This window comes from Condylura cristata, unplaced genomic scaffold, assembly GCF_000260355.1.
Source record: "Condylura cristata isolate star-nosed mole 26May11 unplaced genomic scaffold, ConCri1.0 scaffold00004, whole genome shotgun sequence".
Taxonomy (NCBI): Eukaryota; Metazoa; Chordata; class Mammalia; order Eulipotyphla; family Talpidae; genus Condylura; species Condylura cristata.
The window spans coordinates 51,883,633-51,903,392 of NW_004567105.1; the positions used below are offsets into that span (position 1 = coordinate 51,883,633).

Consider the following 19,760-nt stretch of genomic DNA (forward strand, 5'->3'; position numbering starts at 1 on the left):
AGTGTGATTGCTGGATCCTGTGGTAATTTTATTTATTTATTTTTTTAATTTATTTATTTAATTTTATTTTTTGGTCACCTCCCAGGCCAGGGATCAAACTCTGCTGCAGTGGCTGCGGATAGTTAAGGCTTAACCTTGCGCCACCAGGGGGCCCCTGGTGATTCTTGATTGGCTCACCTAACAGTAGGGTCCTAAAAGTGTTCCTTATTGGGCTATTAAGATAGACTGCTGAATCCTGGGAGCTACATGCAGAAGAGGATATAATAAGGGTCCAAACACTGGGCACACACAATCCATGTATTTTCTTTTGGACACCTGACCTTCAATTATATCTAGTTAGACTCCATTTTGTCCTCTGAAAAAGATAAATTTTCAGTCTTCAGATGGGGTTGTTGGGAAAGAAAGCAATCACTTAAACTATACAAATTGATGTAGAGATCTAAGTTTGGGTCGTTCTGTGGGAGAAGGAGGAACTGTGTACTGAGGTATAATTCACATACAATTGACCTATTTAAAGCATACAATTCAACAGTTTTATAGCATATTTTCTGAATTGTGCAACCATCACAACGATTTTATTCTAGTTTCATTGCACTAAAAGAGAAACACCATACCCTTGAGTATTATTTTCCCACCCCCCTTTAATTTCCTCAACTCCCAGGTAATTTTATTTTAAGAAACCTCTGTGCTGTTTTCCATAGTGACTGTGCCAATTCACAGTCCCATTCATAGTGAATGTGTTCCCTTTTTCCTCATGCTTTTACCAGCAGTCATTATTTCTTGTCTTTTTGATAATAGTCATTCTAACAAGTGTGAGGTGATATTTCACTGTGACGTTGATTTGCATTTCCCTGATGACTATAGTAAGCATCTTTTGTTCTTGTTGGCAATTTGTATATCTTTTTTGGGGAAATGTCTGTTCATGAACTCTGCCCATTTTTAAATCAAATTGACTTTTTGATAGTGAATTTTATGAGTTTCTTCTATATTTTGAATATTAACCCCTTTTTCAATATATATGGTTTAAGATCTTTTTAAAGATCTTTTTAAATTTTCCTCCCATTTTTGCATGTTGTCTTTCTATTTTGCTGATTGTTTCTTTTGTATAGAAGCTTTTTAGTTCAATGTAATCCCACTTGTGTTTTTGCTTTTGTTGCTTGCACTTTTAGAGTCAATTCCAATAAAATCATTGCAAGACCAATTTCAAAGCTCTTCTTACCCATGTTTTCTTTTAGAAGTTTTACCACATCAGTTCTATATTTACGTCTTTAATCTATTTCAAGATAATTTTTGTGAGTAGTATATATTTGGGGTCCAATTTTGTTTTTCTACATGTGATTATCCAGTTTTCTCATCATCATTTGTTAAAAATCAATCCTTTTCTCGTTGAGTCTTGGCTTCCATGACAAATATCAATTGACTGTATATTTGAAGGTTTATTGTAGACTCTTGATTCTGTTTTATTTGCTGTGTGTTTTATGTCAATGCTATACTGTTTTGATTAATATTCCTTTGTAACAAGCTTAAAATCAGGAATTGTGATGCCTCCAACTTTGTTTTTCTTTTTCAAGTTTCCTTTAAGTATTTGGGTCTTTTGTTGTCCCATGCTAATTTTAGGATTGTCATTTGGCTTTCTTCAATTTCTGCCATCACTTGTAATTTTTACAATGTCTTATGAATTTTTCTTCAGTTAATACGTAAGTGCTTAAATTAAGCTGAACATTTTTAACTGTAAACTAGAAAATAAGGTATTTGGGAATATCTCACACTGGGAAAGGCAGACATTTATAGTGCACCTGGTTTTCATAGGAGTTTGTATACCTAATGCAGCAGGTGCCAAACCAAAATGCCTACAAGAGAGATAAATAATGCAAATGAGGGATGTGTCCCAAGTGAGTGCTTTAAGGAAGATGCCGTTTTTTAGCACTTGACAGTTAATACCAATTGTTCCTGATTTTCAAGAGAAATCAGAATTGTATTGTGACTGTATTGTATACAGAATTGTGCAAATAATTTTCCTCACTTAAAGAATGTCGGTAAGTAGTCCAAAATATGAAGATGCTATAAGTGAAACAGAATATAGGCGTGGGCACTTTATTTAACCTGCAAACCACCATTTTGTATATTTTTATCATTTGACAACAAATGAGTAACAGTTCTGCAAATGTCTCTGAAACAATCACCAAAAAAATCCCCTTCCCTTTAGTAGGATATCTAAGGTCATCTAGGTTATTGTAGTTGATCTAAAATGGACAGTTTCCTCCTGTTGGAGATTTGATTTGATGGTGTTAGCAGATGAGATTTCTGTCACCTCATGACATGTCTTCTTTCAGGCCTGATGGAATTGGAACTGTGACTGTTGAAGAAAAGGAACGTTTTGAAGAAATCAAAGAGAGACTCCGGGTTCTGCTGGAAAATCAAATTACACATTTTAGGTAAGGATCTGGGACTTGGGGGCTTATTATTGATTTTTCTAAAACTGTAAGTCTGTCAGACACACATTGGAGGTTTAGAAATAAATGAATGGGGCCCTCCCTTGTGGCACAGCAGGTTAAAGCACAGCACTAAGAAGCTTAAGCCACTTCTGCATGAGTTCGATCCCCGCCTGCCCCATAGGTGATCCACATGGCCTGGCAGACCTCTCCTAACCCGCCCACTGCTCCCCTCAGCTGTGTACTTTGTTGATCTACCTGTTCTGCTCCCCACTCTGCCTCTGGTGAATCCGCTCACACTCTGCATCTCTGGCCTGTACCCTGGTTCTATATGAATAAATAAATCAATCTTTAAAAAAAAAAAAAAAAGAAATGAATGGGAAAGCAAGCCAATAGGATAGGCTTTACCAACAGCCAGAAGACTTTCAAATTTAATATGTATTTTATTTCCCCCTTAAGAAGAGTCAGTTCTTCAAGCTAACCCTGGTCTTCATCTTTCTTTAAATCTATTGAAAAGTTGAACTTGAGTCTTCTTCAAAGTTTCCTAAATAAAACAGGAAAAAAATCAGTGAATCAGATCATGTGAGGAGGGATGTGATAAACAAGGAAAGAAGGCAGAGTCTGCACCTTCCTCCACACCTCAGAAACAGAGTCCACAGTTAGGCTCCACAGTAAAAGAAGAGAACTGGGGTCAGCCTTGACTTGCCCCTCACTCTCCAAGCAGCCAGTAGCTCCAGTGTTTGAGGCTTACACTGTACACCCCCCCCCCCTTTATCCTTCAAACAAGTTAAAAATTTCTAATTCTGTACTGGTGATTCTAGACCAGAAGTCTTGAAATAGTTACTCAAAAGTCCTGGTGGCACAAGGGGTTAACTCTCAGCACTATGAAGCTCTCCACATACACTGCAGCAGATCAATTCCCAACCAATGAGCTGACCCACATGGCACAGCAGGGCTTGTCTGTCTCAACTGCTGCTCCCCTCAGCAGCGTATTTCAGTCAGTCCACCTGTTCTGTTCTCCACTCTGTCTTTGGTGAGTCCTCTCACCCCCCACAGCTCTGGCCTGTCCCCCAGCTTTTATATGCATAAATAAATAAATCGTTTAAAAAAACAGATAATTTATAATAACTTAATAAATATCTCCATTTATGAAACACTTCTTATGTGCCAAGCATAGGAGGCTAGGCAAGCACCAAATTACTGTTTTACTTTCAGAACAATTTTGTAAAGTAATTATTTTAATCCCTATTTAGAGGAGTGAACTGAGACCCAAGAGATGTAAGGTAACTTGCCTTGGTCACAAGTGGAACAAGTGGAAAACATACATAGGATATTCTTGAGTTTAAAAAGTACATACTAGTCCCTTTTACCATGGGGAGCAGTGCTCCAAAGAGCTAGGACAGCCTAAAACTGTCAGTAGAACTTTTAATGGTACCTGACATACTTTTTCTGCTATCAACTTCCTGCTGTGTCAATCTTTATTGATCATACTCTCTATAAAATGCATTGCCAATAACAAAAGATCCCATAACAATTAAAAGCCACATTTAAGGAAGAACGATTAGCAGAATGATAATTTTGCTTAAAATATATTCCTTTGTTTCCTATAGTAATTCTGTGGAGATTTAAGTGTGTATTTTAGCCTGTTAGAACTAATTTTATTTAATGTTGGTTGCTATAAGGATATATGTCACATTTGAGCTAACTCCCCTTCACAATAGAAATCTCAACAGTCTATATCACTAGAAATATTCTTTTCTGCTACAGACATTTGCAGAGTCTCTCTTTAGTCATTATTCACACATACACATATATACATTATATACACACATATATGGTGTGAATTCAGATTAACATAACACAATGTGACAAAATAAAAGGCATTTTTCCATTCCTCAGAGAGAGTTGCTATAGGAATCAAATTGCAATACACTTCATGCTAAAATGTAGTAGATTTGGTCAACCTGAACAATGTTTTGCCTTTTTTAGGTATTGCTTTCCATTTGGTCGACCTGAAGGTGCTTTGAAAGCTACTCTCTCACTCTTGGAAAGGGTAAGAATGAAAGCAAAAGACAGAGTTTATATACATACACACACTCACAGATATGGTCATACACAGATGTGTACAAAAGTGATGAAATTTTGTCATTGTTTGACTTATTTTGTGATTTTTTAAAGGAGTTGTTCATCATTCACCATATAGGGTAAATGGAAGGGAACTACCAATATTCTCATTATTTTATCACAGACTTCCCAATAGTTAGGAGATACTGAAGATACTTTCCTAACCCTTTCTGGATTCATAGAGGAGGTGTGCTGTCCTAACTGTGCACTGTGATTCTGCTCTTCTTTTAACTATTGCCTGATCAGGGTTAAGTCACAAGAGAGCTTCCACATAGACGTTTAGACTTGAATTTCTTTGAGAAGTATAAATGAGCAAAACATCCGGTTGAATTGCTGTCATGATCTCTTCTTCCATCTAAAGGTTTTGATGAAAGATATTGTTACCCCAGTGCCACAAGAGGAGGTAAAAACAGTCATCCGTAAATGTCTAGAGCAGGCTGCTTTAGTCAACTATTCTCGGCTATCAGAATATGCCAAAATTGAAGGTAAGATTCACTTCTGGCCTCAATTTTTTAATTTAAATTTTGGTATGGCTCCCTTCAGAAGTCTCTCTCCTTTCTGATGGACAGCAGAAAACAGTGGTCCATCTGAGTATGTTAAGCTGAAACTGGAAAGCACTTGAAATGTGAAAGCATCATTGGCTATGACCAACTAAATGAATTAAAGAACGGAGTTCAAGAAACAGTTTTGTAAGGAAAGAATAAGATATTACCAGATAACTGAAGTTCTTTCTGAGACTGTGTTAGACCTAAATTTTCTTTGTTGTTAATGTTTTCCTCTGAAAGAGTTCTGTAGGACTGATACCTTCTTGAATTAGAGAAAAACAAACCAATTTGTTGTCCTCTGTTGATAGCACTGGAAGAAAAAAAGAATAAAGTGACATCAAGATTTTGCTTAATGTTTCTTGCCCCTTGAAAGTATCTTGTCTTTGATCATGTTTTGAAAACAGATGGCAGGTTTGTTTCCAGCCATCTTGATGGTTTCTGGTTTGCTTTAGAGTTTGTTCTTTCTTATTATTCCTGACTAGGAGGATTGTTACCATTGCCCTCTCAAGTTTTAGGGAAAGGTTCACTGATTACCAGTAATCAGCTGAAAGGCACTTTAAGTAAACTTTATATGAGAAGATATGGTTCTTTGGGACCGACTTGCAAAGGTATTAATCACTTTTCATTGTTACCCTGTTGGCTGCTATAGGGTGATTTGAAAACCAAACCCAACTTGACCAGTGGTGTAAGTGTATAAATGTGGAAGTTCTGTGTGCAAAACTCAGTGTGTCCGCATTCTGGAATCTGATGTGAAACACCTGACTTAACCAGCAAATGCCCATTGTCTGCCTTTAGGACATGACTGGGAAGGAAAAAAAAAAACTAACCAACTGCCAGAACCCCATTGCTTACCTTGCGAAAGTCCTTGTTTTCTTAGAGAATTAGGTTAAGATCATGTCAAATTCGCAGTGTTCTGTATATTACATGTCCTCCCTCTCTCAATTTTGTCTGCCTGACAATGCAAATTGTGTACCAGTGGTAATGAATTCATTGTTATGCATCCAGGGAGAAACACTTAAGAATTGGGCACTAAAAGGATGTTTATCAACTCTTGACTTGGTAATGAGTGGCAAAAATAGAGAAACAAGGAGATTGTTAAAGGGCTATATTAGCAAGTAATTGTTCCAGCATTTACCTTCCCCACACATAACGATTGGTTGCATTTGGTAAAGTCAACCAGGTACCTAATAATCCTAGGCAAGACCAGAGATGGGATGGGATCCAGAAATGTTCGGCTGTCTCCTAAGTCTTTTATCTAGCTATTACTAACTAGTCTTTTTGGTAAGATCTGCTCTCTTCTTTCAGATAAATATATCCAAAAACAAACTTTAAGATCTGTAAGTAAAAATGCATTCATTTCCAAAGTAGATCAGCTGGTCTGTAATTTCCTTTTGTGCCTCAATTCTTCTTGGTTGTGTTAATTATCTTTTGCACTGTGACTTTTAGGTCTGGGGATTCTTTGAAGAAACCAATCTTTTTTTTTTCCAATTCTCTTTTCAGAGAAGTACCTCATTCCACACTACCTGCTCTCTTCTGCTTCTCTCCTTCTTTGTCCGTGATTGGCTCAGCCACTTTTTGATGTTACCTCTGCAAAAGTGGCTGTGACACCAATTTCAAAGCATGCTGGGATTGTCAATTCAGACAACCCAACATCCTCTGGCTGCATGTATCAGGTTTTCTTTCATGAACATAGTCCACATTGGCTGAGACATTGCAGCTTTAAAGATATTACTACCCGACCACTTTATTTTTACAAGGTTCCAAGCCTCCCCTCAGAAAAGAAATCCTCCATTTTTATATTGTGCCCCTCTGTGAGCTTTAATAGCTTAGTGTCATGAGAATTTTGGAAAGAAGTTGTAGTAATATTGCTGGAGACTATGTTTATGAAGAAATACCTCAAGAGCCTTAGATACTAAAGTCTGAAATCCTTAGTATCTTGGAGCCTTAAATCAATGAGATTCTGTTTCCCTTTATTCATGATGTTTTTGGTCATTGTATCCTTGCCAACAATTCTAAAGAGACGTGTAAAATCATGGTCACAATCTCTCTCGTGACTCACGGCATGCTGAATGGTTAATCCAGTAGATCTCCAATTTTGAAGCTCCTTTTTCTTTTATTCTGTGTTTATCCCAAAATACTCTGTGGCTATTTTCCTTTGAGCTAATGTAACGTTTTCCTCTAACCTATGACCTTTAACCTCTTTACCTCTGACCTAAGCCTCTTGCATGCCCAAATCCTCTTTTATAGGGAAAAAGAGAGAAATGTATGAGCATCCTGTCTTCTGCTTGGCCTCCCAAGTGATGGATTTAACCATTCGTGAGTACCTACCACCTCCTCGCCATGCTGTCTTCACTCTTTCTGTTTTCATTATTTCAAGAAAATCCAGATCCAAACCAACTCACTCTCCTTGCTTCAAGTTTTTTAGCATTGGCTTGTCTGTTGATTCTGTCTGTGAAACCCAGTGTGAGAAGTCCAGTCACTTTTTATCAGCCTAAAACAGGTTAGACAATTAAGCCATTTGTTTGTGATAAACTCAGATTTGTCTGTAAGTTTTTCAGTTATTCTCTGTCTGTGACCTGAATGCATTTTTACTTTGCTTGTGTGTAACCCCAATTTGTAAAGTGCTTGTCACTGGTACACAATCAAAAGGTAGAAGCTAGGCTGAGAGCAATGTGTTAGGTGTCAGATGAAGGACACTTGGGGCAAAATCATGCCTTCTTTTCCATGTTTAAGAGGTCAAACTATTTGGGTATATGATCACACAAGGTGGTCTGTTCTCTATAAAAATTAGATCTTATATGCCTCCTATCTGTTCTCTCTCAAGCTGGAAAGCTCTTCCTTGTTCTCTCTGGAGATTTTGACTTGTCCTTGTCCTAAGCTCTGGCTAGAACATATGACTTAATTGTCACTTGGAGAATTCATGTACGTTTCATAGCTTGATTTCATATTAAACTTAATTTTACTAATTTTTCTATTTGTGCAGCATTTCCACCTCTGTGAAGGAGCCTTTTTTTCCTGGCCCCCACACTTTGGGGTGGTGGGAACCCCAGGGAAACCTTTTCTTTCCAATATCATGTATCACACATAAATGGGGGGCATTTTGGTCCACTTGCTCATTAATTCTGCATATGTGTTCTTGTTTCTCTCTCTCTCTCTTCTCTCCTTGTTGTGCTCTCTCTTTCAAATAGAGAATCAAAAGGATGCAGGTGAACCAATTGTACATGCATTATAAACTATCAGGACTGTTGAGTTATATTTAGTTTATGTTTTTGTTTTTATTTAATAGCTCCTTAACGTATGTACTCCCAAAGACTCATGTGGAGTTGCAATAATACTTAAGGAGTTAATTTGTGCTGTCTAAATATATCTCACACCCACTAGATGTTGACCCCTATAGAGCAGAATTTCGTAAAGGCATAAGCTTTGAAGGAACAGAATTCTGGTTTGCTGCAGAGCTTCATTTCATCTTTGGTTTCAGGATTCCAGTGATTTGGCCTCATGTGCTTTTAAAAAAAAAAAAGTTATTGAACAAAACTAACCTCCTTTTTGTTTGCCATTTCTTTTTTCTGTTTTCTACCTTACTGAGAAGTTTGTGTTCTTTGGTGAATGTTTATCAGTCAAGCCAGAGAGAAGCTGTGTCTATGTTGTTCTGTGTATCATGTGATGAAGGAGGGGTGCACACACAGTAGTGAACAGGGGCTGTGACTGGAAGTTTTGTAAGAGGAAAGCTCTTAGAAATTTCTCTAGCTTTGGAAATTTTCTTCCTGTTTATTTTCAACTTCTGAGTATACTTTGAGGATAGTACCATCTTAAACCTTTAATACAAATACAGTGTTGGTCATTGCTGATAAGGTCTAAAGGATTTCAAAAGATAATTACAATTTAGTCTAATTTAAATAAATTTAAAGTAATCAAAGTTGGATATATTTTAGGGAAATTCACAAAGACATTTTTGAGCACATGTCAAACAATAGGCTAGCAATACGTATTTGAAGACAGGGACTATGGGAAATAGCTGTTAACCTTTTGGAGCATAGGTACGAGTGGGTGCATAAACCTAGCTCAGTACATGGCAACACCAATTGGTAGAGTTATGGTCAGAGATCCAGGGAAATCTTTACTTTGAGAAGTAAGCGTAAGCACGAACTGTGTCTTGAAAAATGATTTAAAATCAGGAAAAGGAATTTGGTGAGGAAAATGTTGAGGCATCCTAGACAGAAAGGGTAATATATGTGAATATATAAAGCCATAAAGTTAATGAAATTATAAATTCATGATGAATTGCTAATTAGTTCATTAATGCTTATTTAATGTGTATTACATACAAGGTATGACTAAGTGCTTTATGGAAATTAACTTATTTAGCCCTCAGAATCCTTTGTGAGGTAGATACTAGTATTACCATTTTAGAGATGAGCAAAGTGAGATCCAGAAGGTTAATTAGCATACTCCTAGAAGAGTAAGCAGTAGAATCAGGATCTGAGTCCAGTAGAGACTGTACTTCAACTACTCTCTAATTCAGTGTGGTTGCAATACTGGTGAAGTGATGGCAGTAATTACTATCAAGATAGGTAGAAGGCAAGATCTCAAAAAACTCTATATGCTTTAATAATACAGAGTTCGAAATGTAGCTCATGGACCAAAGTTTCTTAACCTGGAATTTATGCTAACTTCTTCATGCATAGGGATTTTTCAGAGGAAAGATTACAAGGTGGTAGAGAGCCATTAACAATCTTTAAGCAAGTGGATGGCTTGATGATTTGTACTCCAGACAAATCATATTGACACTGATGGAGAGAAACAACTAAGGTGGAAGAATAGAGGGAATTGCAGCTGAAAATTAAGATCACGACAGAAATGGGTTTAAAGATTGGTGTGTCCAAAGATTCTGGACTAGGCAGATTTCAGTTACAATCAAAATCATAATTACTTCCTTCTGAACTATAAATCTTTTTCTCCCCTTCCTGTTCAATCCCCTTAGGTGGAACAAAGCACAAGTACATGGATGGGTTTGCAAAACAATGGTTATGGAGGAGGCAGGGCAGGGCTGCAGCTTTTTGTGCAAATTGAGGGGGAACAGGGACAGCAGGGTCCTTTCGTGAGCTGTGCTTTGAGAGGCTATGGGACTCTGCAGATGGCATTTTGGTGGACTTATGCTTTCTGTCTGGTGACATTATTAGAAATTAGATATTCAGCTTAATTATAGTAACTCTAAAAAAATGCAAAAGGCTGCTACTCTATGAAAGAAAAGCTGTGACTCCTGCAAATGAATTCTATTATTTTAAATATATTTCCATTTAAATTGTCACACATTCTGAACCGAGCAAGTGCTGAGAAAATCTACAATACTATTACTGTTTGCCTCAGTTCTTGGCTAAACACTTGCATAATTCTCTGAAAATCATAATGATTCTACTGGAATTTGAGATAAAACCATTTTTTCCTTCATAAATGCTGAGTATTTGTTAAAATAGATGTGTGGGATGGATAGACAGACAGAAAGATAGATAGATTAGATAGATAGATAGCCCACCCAGGCACTGTGCTAATAACTTTACCTGGAGGATCTAATTCAATCTTATTTAGTCCCATGGAGGAGCCTTGTTATTGCCCCTTTTACAGATAAGGAAATGAAACCTGGAGAGGATAAGTGACTTTCTCAAAACAAATTCTAACAACATGCTTGTTTTGGTCTCTTTCACACACAGCCTTTCCAACTGTACTATCCTTTCATTCAGTGGATCAGTTCAAAAGTTCTTAAAACTTTTAATCCAGGAAGATCATCAAAAAGTGAAAAAACAAACAGAGAAATCTTTTTTGAGATGAGATCATCATTGCCATTGTGTAGTCTTCTTGGGGCAGTCAGATTCCCAAAGAAATGAGACTCTTCTTTTTGATAAAAGCATTCCAAAGCAGGTCAGATCTACACAGAATATCATGCAGGTGCAGTGTTGTTAAGTTTCTGGATCATTCCCTATCTCCAGTCCAACCTCCTAAAGATCTCCTTTTGAAGGAAAAAAAGAGACAACCAAGCTTTTAATACTTGCAACATACAACATGTGTGTTGCCCAAGAGACCAGGACAGGCAATCCCAACCCAGCAAAATCTTGACCTTTCTAAAAGTGGGCACCATCTCACACTGCCTGTCATTTATACAAGGAACTATACGTTATTCTTGTTTCCATGATTATTCTGCAGATTATTGTCTAGAAACGTGTTTCATTCCTATTATTTAGGAGCATTTTGGGGGAAGAGAGACAAACAGAATAAGCCATGCATGGATAACTATTTAACTAGTGCCTCTTCTACTAGACAAAAAGACATGAAGTTGCTGCTGATGATGATAATGTATGTCATTTATTGAGAATTTGCTATGTGCGATAAAATTACATGCATATCTCACAGCTCTATATCATATTATCATCTTCCATTGAATCTGAAAGGCCACAAAAATATAAGAGGCACCATTCATCTGTGTACTCCTAAGAATAAAACAGGACTGCCAACTAAGTTATAACCACACCAGCAAATGTAAAATGTTGATTTCAGAAATGTTAAGTGATGCTTCTTACTCTCAGTGAAATAAGAAATCACTCTTGTGTACATATATCTTAAAGTAGAGAGATGTTGAGTATCTTGTTCAAGGTTACTTAACTGATTGAATCTGAACATAAACTTAATTCTAGAATCCACACTGCCAAATTCTACACTGTGAAACACTAACAGTTTGTTAACCCTAAAGTCCTGACACCAAAGAGGGGTTTCAGAATCATCTTATCCCAAACCTTCATTTGACAAATGGGGGAATCTCTTTCTTTCAGCAAGAGATACTGTAATTCCACCTACAATCCATGTACTGGCTTGAGCTTCCAATGTGACAGTTAATGACATTCAGTGTCCACATACTAGATTCCTATATGTACAATTCTGAGAAAACACTACCTCAGGACCAGCCTGAGCACTCAGAATTAGTCACACCAAAAAAATTTTTTTAAAGATTTATTTGTTTGTGCATGCAGAACTGGGGTACAGGCCAGAGGCTCAGGGGTGGCGAGAGGCTTCACCAGAGACAGAGTGGGGAGCAGAACAGGCAGATCGATGAAGTACACTGCTGAGGGGAGCAGCGGGTGGGCCAGGAGAGGTCTGCCATGCCATGTGGTCACCTCTGGGGCAGGCGGGAATCAAACTCATGGGGAAGTGGCTTTAGCTTCTTAGTGCTGTGCTTTAACCCGCTGCGCCACCAGGGAGGGCCCACCAAATATTTTAATCACAATTACAGCTCCAAGAATTTTTTTTTTAAAGATTTATTTATTTGTGCATACAGAACTGGGGCACAGGCCAGAGGCTCAGGGGCGGTGAGAGGCTTCACCAGAGACAGAGTGGGGAACAGAACAGGCAGATCAACGAAGTACACTGCTGAGGGGAGCAGCGGACGGGTCAGGAGAGGTCTACCACGCCATGTGGTCTCCTCCGGGGCAGGCGGGAATCGAACTCATGCAGAAGCGGCTTTAGATTCTCAGTGCTGTGCTTTAACCCGCTGCGCCACCAGGGAGGGCCTTCAAGAAATTTTTTAACCTCCTCCTTAAGTCTCATTATTATTATTTGTAAGCTAAGCTGATAATTGTTCCTCATGAACAATTTTGTTTCCCTAAAGAAGATTAAAATACATATTCCAGGGTTCTCCCTTGTGCAGCAGGTTAAAGCACTACATTATGAAGATCTCTGAAGCCACTGCAGCACGAGTTCTCTCCCAGCCTCGGAGATAACCCACATGGCACAGCAGACCTCTCCTGACCCGCCAGTTGCTCCCCTCAGCAGCGTACTTCGTCAATCTGCCTGTTCTGCTCCCCACTCTGTCTCTGGTGAATCCTCTCACCAACCATACCTCTGCCTGTACCCCAGTTCTGTAAGCATAAATAAATAAATCATAAAAATAAATACATATTCCAAATAAAACTCTGAGCACAGTGCTTGGCATAGAGAAATTACTCATTTTATAAATATATATGTGCTATTATTTTTTATGATAAAAGGATACTTTGAAATCAAAATGTATATATTAGGCATCTGAATTGATTTATGCAGAAGAGGAAACAGTACCTCTCAAAATTAACATTCATACAATACCTGGGGATATTGTTAAAAGGTAGATTTGGCAAGAAAAGGAAATTTGAGGCCCGTGTAGCTCGAGATCCATAGAGGAACTAGGCCCAGGGGGAAAAAAATCTAATGTATTTTGCTATCTCCAGCTTCTGAAGTATGCTTTACTGTGACTGGGGGTCAGGGAAGTGAGAAGGGGAGCAGAACAGTCTCAGATAGCAGCAACTTCTATCATAGTTAATGACCCTGGAAAAAAAAGTTTTCCTTTCCCAGGAACTTATGAAATCCAGAGAAGAGTCTCACTGACCCAGCATGGGTCCCATGTTAATCTCTGAGCTATGTTCCTATTAATCTCTGTGATGGTGTGGGGTACTGTGATTGACCAGACTTCACTCACACATCTGCCCCTGTGGGAAACATTGCTTGGCATTCCAACAGTGACCCAGTGGAGTGGGGAATAGGCAAGCCCATGAGGAAGGTGTCTTCTCCTACAAGGGTAACAGTGGGTCACTACCATGTCTGTCCAGAATTAGTGCAGTAACTCCATCATAGGGACAAAACTTGGAATACAAAGATGCGAAATTGGTGAGCAAAACTCCATGGAAGTATTATTTCTTCCTTTTAGTATATGTTTAGGTTAATTGAAATAAACCTATTTTTAATTAATTTTAATCACTTTTACTTACATTAATATATCTGCAGTTGTCCTCTGGTTTGGAAATTTAAGTTGTAATGCTTGCTGTTTAACCATTCAGCTTAGTAGATTAAGTAAGCAGGTACTTAAGGATGGGGCTGAATTCCAGTAAATGTGTTCTCAGGCAGTTTTATCTTTGTGTGAATACCACAGCAGGTGATTGCACAAATCTAGATGCTACCACCTGTTACATTCTTAGACCCTGGGCTATAGCCTATTAGGGCCAGACCCTTTTGTACATTTTATTGGGACACATGCACTTGTTTGGTTTTTTGTTTGTTTGTTTTTGTTTTTTGTTTTTTGTGTTTTTTTTTTTTTTTCATGAAAGAACTGCATTGGGCAGTATCACTCAGGATTTCCCTCTGCCTGGCACTGTTCCTACCCTTAGAAATACATAATTTCAGGGGGCAGAGAGGAAGACAGAGATACAAATAATTGCTGTTATTGGGGGTGATATGTGCTTATGTTGAGATTATCAGTAGAGGAGGTGGGCCTTTGTGTTGAAGATACTATTTGAAGGCATTAACTTGTTATGAAGGGATTCTCTTAAAGACTTTTTGAACAGGAGTGTGACACATTTCAGATTATTTTATAAAGATATTCTGATTGCTGTGTGGACAAGGAACTGCAGGAGAAAAAGGACTAAAAGGCTGGTTTGAAGTCTTTAGCAACTATAGAGTTGGAAATGATAAAACTAAAGTCATGAGTCCATCTCCTCAACAAGAGTGTAGGCACATGAACTGAAATAATGGGAGATACTATCAAGAGATATTTTAGAGGTAGAATGGGTTAGCCATTCCACCCATGTTTTTGGAGAACATACACAAATGACCACAATGAAGAGAATAGAGACAAATCTGTATTTCATCCAAGTCTTTATTACCATACATTTAAGCCACCCCAGAAAGGAAGTAATAATAATACAAGTAGGTCAAGACTGTGTAATAGAAAACCCCACTAGAGAAAAAGTGTTGAATTTTAACCCTGTATTAACTGTATGGTCAGTGGATCCATCATTTTAGAAGGCTTTCAAAGTACTTAGGAAAAGTACTCTTGGCAATGTGTATAGGTATCAGTTGAGGTTTCTGATCTTCCTCTATACCCAAATCATAGGAAATTACTACAACTAGTTATTTTCAGTAGTAGCACAATGTAAACTCTGGCATCATCCATGAACATCAGTAGGTTGGGACTTGGTAGTAAGTAGGATTTCCATCAGTCATATCTCTCATAGAATTCAGAGACTGGCAGATTCTCTTGCTGGAACCAGAGATGGATGGTCAGGTTATTTAAGGGCTAATTGGAGTGTCTCACTCCTGGATGCTTCTCTTCCTTGGCTTAGCTGAGCATGCAGAGGAATTCTCTTTTTGTTTTTCTGCAGTCACATTTAACTCTCTCTGGAAGCCAAGCAGATTTAATTGTGTAAACATGAGCAATGGTAATTGAGTAAATGAAGTTGGAAACCAAGGTATGATGTTTTTGTTTTGCTCTGTGAGGAGAAAAAAAAAATAGGAAGCTTGTTTTCTCTGGTGGCAAACCTCACTGTCAGAATTCTGGACAGACAGTTGGCAGGAGGGAATCTCTTTATGAATTTCTCATCAAGACCCATTGAGCTGAAACATGTATCTGTTGTCTCATGGGTTATGGATCAGCCTGGGGACATTTGATTGTTTTAGGAACCTCCAGATTGAGTATTTCTATACATCGGTTGTTATCTGGGTGAGTATAAGTAAGGGTTTCCAGTAGAATTGCACACTCAGCTGACACAGGTTCATGGAAAGGGCCATGAAAGAGTCGATTCAGAGATATGCTAAGCTCCTGGCACAGTCAGTGAAAAGTCAGATATTAACAAAACATAAAATAGAGTCCTTTTTTTCTAATGAAAGAGTCAGTACTTGCCTTTCTTTAGCTGTTATTTAAAACTGATTTTTCCAAATTCTATTTATAAACAATTTTTCCTAAACAAAGATCCATAGAAGAGTAAACTGGTAAATTATGTTTTTTAGTACTGTATTCAAAACATCAAGCTGGTCCTGCAAGAAAAAGATCTCATCAACTTTTGCTTTTAAAAGATAGTTTTGCCAGAATATTATATTTATCCTTATTTCTCAACCTTTAAAAAAAAAAGTTGCTAGAATTCCATCTCCTATAAGCCTGTAGTAAAATTCCTTTCCCCATTGAAAATTCAAGCAAACTTGGCAGTGGAGTATGTCCCTTTCACATACAGATTGCTTCATAAATGAGAACTATTAGAAAAGAGCAGGTCCAAGGTTAATGAGACACTCATTAAAGAGAGAGAACTGTAGAAGCTGACAGTGCTCTGTGTCTGTATGGAAAGAGAGGCTATTGTTGTAGGATGTTTGCTGTGCTGATATGGTAAACCACATGACAGATGGGTCAAGTGCTGATTATGGTATTCTAACATTTGGAATAGCAAGTAACATATTTGATAAGCTGGCAAGTTTTTATATATGATTCAACCCACAATATAAAAACCATGAGAATTCCAAATTGAAAATAATTAAATGAGCTGGAAACAATCAGATACCACACATTTTTCCCCAAAATGACAGATTTTGACATGTTGAAATTCCACAAAGGGAACAAGAATATTCCCTAGCTCACTTGAACTAATAACGGCCCTTCATCTGCTTTTGCAAAGCAATTAATTGCTGCTGCCTTCTTACAATGTTGGCGATAACCATAAACATTTGTAGGCACCCCAGGCACTTTACAGAGGCCTGTCCTATGTATTGTTTTGTTTATGCCCTTATCAGCAATCCTGTGAGGCACACACGCAAAAAAATATTAATAGTCTCAATTTCTAGATAAGGAAACTGAAGCACAAGAAGGCTGATAAAGCAAGTGAATGGTCACCTAGTACTTTCAGTAGTATATTAGGATGAGAAGCCAGATCTTCCAACTCTGAATACTATCAAGTCCTATTTGTGCTCATCTGGAAGGAGAAAGCTGCTGTTAACATATAGGTGTTCTTTATTGTACAAAAGTGTCTCTTCTTTCTGTCAATGATGCTGCCTCCATCATTCACGTGTATCCATTTGGATAAAGACATCCAGCATTTGCATTCAGCCACTGAGTGTCTCAGTAGGCTGGTGCTGGTGACACTGGTAAGAGTTGGGTCCCTTGTCAAACAATGTCACATCTCTGTAATGTTGTAACATTGAGACAGCAGCAGCTCTCGTTAGTATCATTTTTGCTTGTTTGGTTGTTCTTTTCAGAGTTCATCATCTTACTTTTTCACCCTTTGTTAAAGTCACTTTGTCTCTTTACTTTTTTACTGTCTCTCTTCATCTACCTGAGCAGCTCCCCCTTCACCTCCTGGGCCTCCACTCACCCAAACGCAGACCAGCATGTTATATCAGAGGCTCAAAGGCATGCCTAGGCCAAAATCAAGTACTGTAAACTTCTTACCTTTCCTTATTCGGCAGCTTTCTAGTTTAGTTTGCTTTTCTGTTCATTTTCTTGAAATTTTGTCTCCGTTTAGACTACTATGCTGAGACTCTCGAGTTTGACACTATAGGTTTTGAGAGACTCAAAAGAGCATTTATTTCCAAATGTCCACATCTTTTTGTCTAGCTATGTTTGACATATGCAACATTTTCAAATCTCAATGTCAGCACAAAATAACATTGTTGTTGCATAACATTTTGCATGGTTTATTTTTTTATATGTTATGAGCTTAAATTCTGTTGTATGAAATGTTTACTCAGTATATTGTATTTTTTAGTCAGTGCTCCAGCTAATATGAGATTGGGTGATAGGGCTATTGCAACTCATCTCAAGACAGCAGAAGTGACAAAAAATTCGTTTCTAAGCACAAATATTTCCTTGACCTCTGTTGGGGGGGAGGGAGGAGGTGCTAGAGAATTTTGCACAATGTTTTCTTTAAAGACAACATCTTAGAGAAGTCACATTGGTACCATTTTTGTTATTTAGCTAGTCAACTCTGCAGATGAAGAGGAAAATAGTGTGGGGTTTCAATGAAGTGGCTTAGTCTATAGGTAGTGGAATTGCAGCTAATTAATAATAAATGAAAGTCTGGTTACATGGGCTAATTGGAAGATGAAGCATTTTTGTTGAAAGGATCCCTAACCAGCTGACTTTAATGGTTGCATGTTAAAGTAAATTGCAAAAGGTTTTATTAAACATACTGTCTGTATATATACATCAGGCATACACATATCTGTGTGTATGTACACAAAGTCAGAATGACTACGTGCACATATACACTATATGTGTATCCATCTATAAATATTGTAGTCAATCTAAAAATACTGCATATTAAAACAAATCTTCAGGTAGTCCTAGCTTAAGCATCTTTGGATTTCTCCACGTGTAAAAAATCATTGACAGTTTTTTTTAAGTAAATAAAATGATTGGTGGGAATTGTTTCATCTCTGCATCTTATGTTATGTACAACTAGAACTCCTTTACATTGGGTGAGTATTCCACCCAAAAGGACAATGCTCGCTATTTTAAAGCAAGAGATTTCAAAGATGTGCCCCAAGAGGGATTTCCTGCAGATTTGTATTAACGTGCAGGTCTGTCTGGTTACTAGAAAATGTATGTAAGTATGTGATGTGTGTATGTGGGTGTATGTGTCAAGTGGGTAATAAGCATAGGATGAGGAATTTGCAAATTGATGTGTAAATGTGAATACCAACTAATAAAAAACTAGCCTATGCATATTTACTATCAAAATGCAAATACTTCACTCTACACATATTACCCAAACATATATACACAGTATGTTTGTAGAAATGCCTGAAAGTACTAATGAAATTATGACTGCTTATTTATAACTATAAACAGGCCAGGTCACCTCCAAATATAGAAATTAATCTTGTCACTCATCTTTTCTCCAAACATTTATTTGCTCTGAACCAGATAATTCATTCAGAACTCTTGTTACTCAGAGTGTATCATATTCTCTGATCTGTGTATTTATATTCTCTGTAGCTTTCATCTTCATACCTACCCATTTACAGCCACATTTTTACTTGTGTGCAGCACTCAAATGGAAAGCATTGGAACTTTGCATTGTCCTGAACACAGAAAGCCCATTTTCACACCCATCACCAGGTCTTGTTGCACTAAAACTTTCAACACCTCAATAACGTTTCCCAGCCTTATTCTTCATTCATAACACCCACTGGCTGATACACTCTTTTGTTGCCTAGTGTCTCGTTTGTTCACAATTATTAAATCCTAAGTTACCAGTCAGTCATCTGCCATTTCCATTGCCTGCCTGATAAATGAAGGGAAAATAATGAGGTGTGGTTTTCTTTTTTTAAATCAGCAGCTCTTTTGGTTTTATTTAAGCACCTGTGCTAAATGGTCCTTATTCCCATTACACCCTAATGTGACCTCAATGACTGAGGCTCAAGGTTGGAAGCATGAAATACAAGTTACCCTGTGTGTTCAGGCTGACTGATTTCAAAAAATTTCATCGCTAAACAAAAACTTAAATTTTACTCTTCCCCCTTTTTTTCACCCCCCCCCCCAAAGTTTATAAAATTTGGCCACATAATGATATTGCCAAACAATGGCAGCTTAGCACTAAAGCAGATGCCCTAGAAACCAAGGGATAGTCAATCCATTCTTGAGTCTGATAAAAATGCCATCTTTTCAACACAGTAGATACACACAAACACCCACCCACACACACACACAAACTTGAGTACTTGATACCAAATAATAGATAAAATTGCTATTGTTCTAACCAGTGGCACCATTGCATCCAGTAACCTACCCCCACCAGCATTTCAGTAATTCCATCCTGCCTTCTACCTAATGGTTCAGGAATATCTATTAATTTTCACTCTTCCCCAATGACAGCTTAGA

At 37.8% G+C, this 19,760-nt stretch overlaps 1 protein-coding gene across 9 annotated transcripts in view; it reads left to right on the forward strand.

The window, feature by feature from the left end:
* Window positions 1-19,760, forward strand: part of CADPS (Ca++-dependent secretion activator) — a 428,545-nt gene that overhangs the window by 312,462 nt on the left and 96,323 nt on the right. For 5 of the 9 annotated variants that reach the window (XM_012735284.1, XM_012735280.1, XM_012735279.1 and 2 more), the window contains exons 15-18: window positions 2,334-2,435; window positions 4,422-4,485; window positions 4,918-5,041; window positions 7,349-7,417. In XM_012735284.1, the coding sequence (XP_012590738.1) occupies window positions 2,334-2,435; window positions 4,422-4,485; window positions 4,918-5,041; window positions 7,349-7,417 (359 nt within the window). Of the gene's footprint in view, window positions 1-2,333; window positions 2,436-4,421; window positions 4,486-4,917; window positions 5,042-7,348; window positions 7,418-8,289; window positions 8,308-19,760 lie in introns of all 9 variants that reach the window. The other 4 variants (XM_012735282.1, XM_012735286.1, XM_012735283.1 and 1 more) reach the window with 2 other exon arrangements.